Genomic DNA, 3,374 nt, shown 5'->3' with positions numbered 1-3,374 from the left:
GGTGACGGAATCTGGCGGAAGAAATTGAGATTAAATCATGATTTGTTGCAGTTAAAATAGTTTTTTAACTGCATATTTGGATTCAGCACCCTGAAAAATCCCTGGGACCCTTTGATTGTGCAGAAACTAGCTATCAAACTTGCGATTCCTATAAATTTCTGCCGAATTTTCACCAGAAAAACCTACCGAAAAAACTTTCAAAAAGTCGCGTTACAGACAACTGCTTACCTTTTTGCAAAAATGGTCGTTTCTCTTACTCGATGCGGCGGAATATATTATCATATTGCAACATAACTATTTATATTCTAAAATATGACCTTATGACCTTGGCAACACGTGTCAATACATCAAAGCGCGACGTAGTGGAGCGGCAGAAGCTGGATGAGCTGATGGTCCCGATCGCACTTACTGCTACTCGCCTTCGGATCACCACAAGTTTATGCGGCCTCTGGACCCTCCACGACAACGGTTTCATTGCCGTCAGATCCTGAAGATCGAACGGCTGAACTTCCATCTGACAGGCCATTAACATTCACGTGTCGCACCAGGGCAGGGATCTTTCATCGCAAACAGTCTGGACACGCTACTGGAAAGTGCTGCTGATAAGAACATAGACCTATAACAATAACTGCAATGGATATATTATATTATTCTGTATTTCAATCCTCTGATCTGTGAATAGTAAGGAGGATTACTTTGTATGACGGTTTACTGTCTTCACTGGTTGCAAGAGGAGGAGCAGTAAACGCTCCTAGATCTCTGTAGGTACTATGAAAAAAAAAGATGCTCCAGGCTCAATTCCTTTAGTTGAAAGAAAAGAAAGAGTAAACTAGTTGAGAGGGGATTTGTAAGAAATTTTCTTGAAGATCTGTGCGCGATGATACGGAGATTTCTGAGAAAGTTATAAAATGCAAGGAACAGCTCCTGATCTTTCTGGATCCGCAACCGGTGATAAGTTCTTTACATCCAGTTCGGGCGACCCACATGAAGAAGCGAGGAACGAATGCGGTAAGGGTTTATGAATATGTATATATTCAATGTGTATACATTTAGGACGGATATGCCTTAGACGTACGTTGTGATATATACAGAAGTTGGGTAGGTTTATTGGCTGCTGGATCTGATAAATTTATTCCAGTTCGGTTTTTGAGGGTATTGATTGGGTTATAAATGCAGTGAACGAGAGTGATGATGATATCCGGAGAGTGCCAGAGATGGGAGTACAAACAGGTGTGGTTGTGAACTCTGATTTGGTTGTGAAGACTGAGAGTGAGCGGGGTTTGTCTGGTAGTGGCAGTCAGAGGAGAAGGGGCAGAACGCCTGCTGATAAAGAACACAAGCGTCTGAAAAGGTTATATGAGATTGCTGTTTCTTGTAATCTTTTGGTTAGATGATGGCACTGGTTAATTAATTGATTGATCGCTGTGATTCTAGGGTTTTTTGGGGGGTTATGTTTATGGTTTTTGTTTGTTTGTTTGTTGGTTTGTGACTTGGGTTAAAAATGCTGCAGATTGCTGAGGAATAGAGTGTCTGCTCAGCAAGCGAGGGAGAGGAAGAAGGCTTATTTGAACGAGCTGGAGACCAAGGCCAAGGAGCTTCAACAGAGGAATTCCGAGTTGGAAGAGAGGGTTTCAACTCTCCAGAATGAAAATTTCATGCTTAGACAGGTAGCCTGATTGGATTTGGACCCTCTTATTTTTTTTCGTTTCTAGGATTTTTTTTTTTTTTTTTTCAGTTACAGAATGGTAATTGTTTCTGTCAATGGGGTGTGCAGGTTCTGAAGAACATGACAGCCAAGAATAAAGGCGGTGGAGTTGGTGAAGTAGAAGGGTAGTTATATTGTTTCAAAGATGTTGTAACGATTCGGACATTATTGTATGGTATTGTGTTTTCAATTGTCAAGATGTTCCTATCTTCTGTGAACGTCCACTGCTCGACATTTTCGAGTTTTGTTGGAAGCCAATGGAATGAAAAAAGAGTAAAGGAATTCCATGAATATGTCATTTAGAATATGATTCCCACCAAGTTCAGGGGGCAGGGTTCTCACAATATCATAGCCATGATTGGCAAAATATGGACATATTGAGGTCAGTTGCTATGTACACAGTTTCTATTTTCTCTGTGAAGATTTGTGTCAAATTCTTCTAGAAAAATTGCGCAACACATTTTTATTCTCTTAGTTTGGGTGAATCCTTGGGCCGTGTGAAAAGGTATTTGAAAGATGGAAAATTTAGGAAAAATTATATTGGAAAAACAAAAATTTTATGGATTAAAGTATATAGAAAATTGAAATAGTTGATGACACCAGACAATCTAAAATAAATTTTAGATTACAATAATAAATAAAGTCGTAAAATTTTATTTTAGATTACAATAATGAATAAAGTTGTAAAATAAATTTAATTAAAGTGAAATTTGTGATTATATCAAATAAAAATTTGGAAAAGAAAAATGAGATCTTTAATCCAACCAGATACGATCTAAAAGATATTTTAGATTACAATACATAAAGTTGTAAAATAAATCTAATTAAAGTGAAATTTGCAATTATATTAAATAAAAGATTGGAAAAGAAAAATGAGAAATTAAAGGGTTATTAAAATGTAAAATGACTTTGAGGGATTGGGTAGGTGATTGGGTAGGTGAGTTTAGTGGGCAAGTTCAAGTTTTATAGTTTGATTTATTGTATCAATGATATATTATCATTGGTGTAATTTAATTTATAGATTGAATGATTTTGTTTAGGAGCATTAATTTTAATCAAAATATCATATAGATTTTTTAAAACTTGAGTTTATGAGTGTTTTTAGAGATTTTTTCGGTGTTGAATGGATTTATGTATTAAAAAAATGTATTTTAAAAAACACAAATCATAATTGATTGAAATTGTAGTATTTGATTTAGTGAAAAACTACTTTAAAAAACTATTTTTATAAAACTAAGATTCCGAGTATGGTTATGGTTTTAAATTATAATATTATTTTTATTTTCAACTTTCATTAAAATAATAATAATAAATATTATTGTATTCTAAAAAATTGAATTGAAATATAGTTATGGTTTTAAATAATAATAATAATTTTTTATTTTAAAATTTCATTAATAATAATAATAAATATTATTGTAAATTTGGTTAATGGAAAAAGAATATAATTTATAGTTAAGGTTTGGAGAGTGAATGAAAATATAAAATAATATTTAAAAAAATCAATAATAAAAAGTTAAAAGTTAAACAAATTTTAACATGAAAAATGATTAAAAATAATAATATAAAAACAAATTTTAAGTAATAGGATAATACAAAGGAGTACATAACGTAAAGGGAAATGGATAGTTTGAGGTAAAGTCTTGTGTCATGGGACACTTTGCCTTAG

The 3,374-nt window shown here is 33.5% G+C and overlaps 1 protein-coding gene across 1 annotated transcript; it reads left to right on the top strand.

The window, feature by feature from the left end:
• The first annotated feature begins 567 nt into the window (after nt 1–567).
• Nucleotides 568–2,179, top strand: LOC149246105 (transcription factor HY5-like). Its single transcript, XM_089457825.1, has 4 exons — nt 568–1,008; nt 1,177–1,351; nt 1,511–1,667; nt 1,775–2,179. The coding sequence occupies exons 1-4, from the start codon at nt 909–911 to the stop codon at nt 1,832–1,834; spliced, it is 492 nt and encodes a 163-aa protein (XP_089313951.1). The 5' UTR covers nt 568–908; the 3' UTR covers nt 1,835–2,179.
• Nucleotides 2,180–3,374: the final 1,195 nt, after the last annotated feature.

Source organism: Pinus tabuliformis, chromosome 7 (assembly GCF_031772625.1).
Source record: "Pinus tabuliformis cultivar Carrire ecotype Pingquan chromosome 7, CPIR1, whole genome shotgun sequence".
NCBI lineage: Eukaryota > Viridiplantae > Streptophyta > Pinopsida > Pinales > Pinaceae > Pinus > Pinus tabuliformis.
This window is presented reverse-complemented; position numbering and strand designations above follow the sequence as displayed.

Bases quoted from the DNA above. Each gene is read 5' to 3' on its own strand.
- LOC149246105 (XM_089457825.1), top strand. From the start codon at position 909: ATGCAAGGAACAGCTCCTGATCTTTCTGGATCCGCAACCGGTGATAAG. The intron at 1,009-1,176 runs GTAAGGGTTTAT...TTATAAATGCAG, and splicing joins AGAAGCGAGGAACGAATGCG to TGAACGAGAGTGATGATGAT. The intron at 1,668-1,774 runs GTAGCCTGATTG...TGGGGTGTGCAG, and splicing joins AAAATTTCATGCTTAGACAG to GTTCTGAAGAACATGACAGC.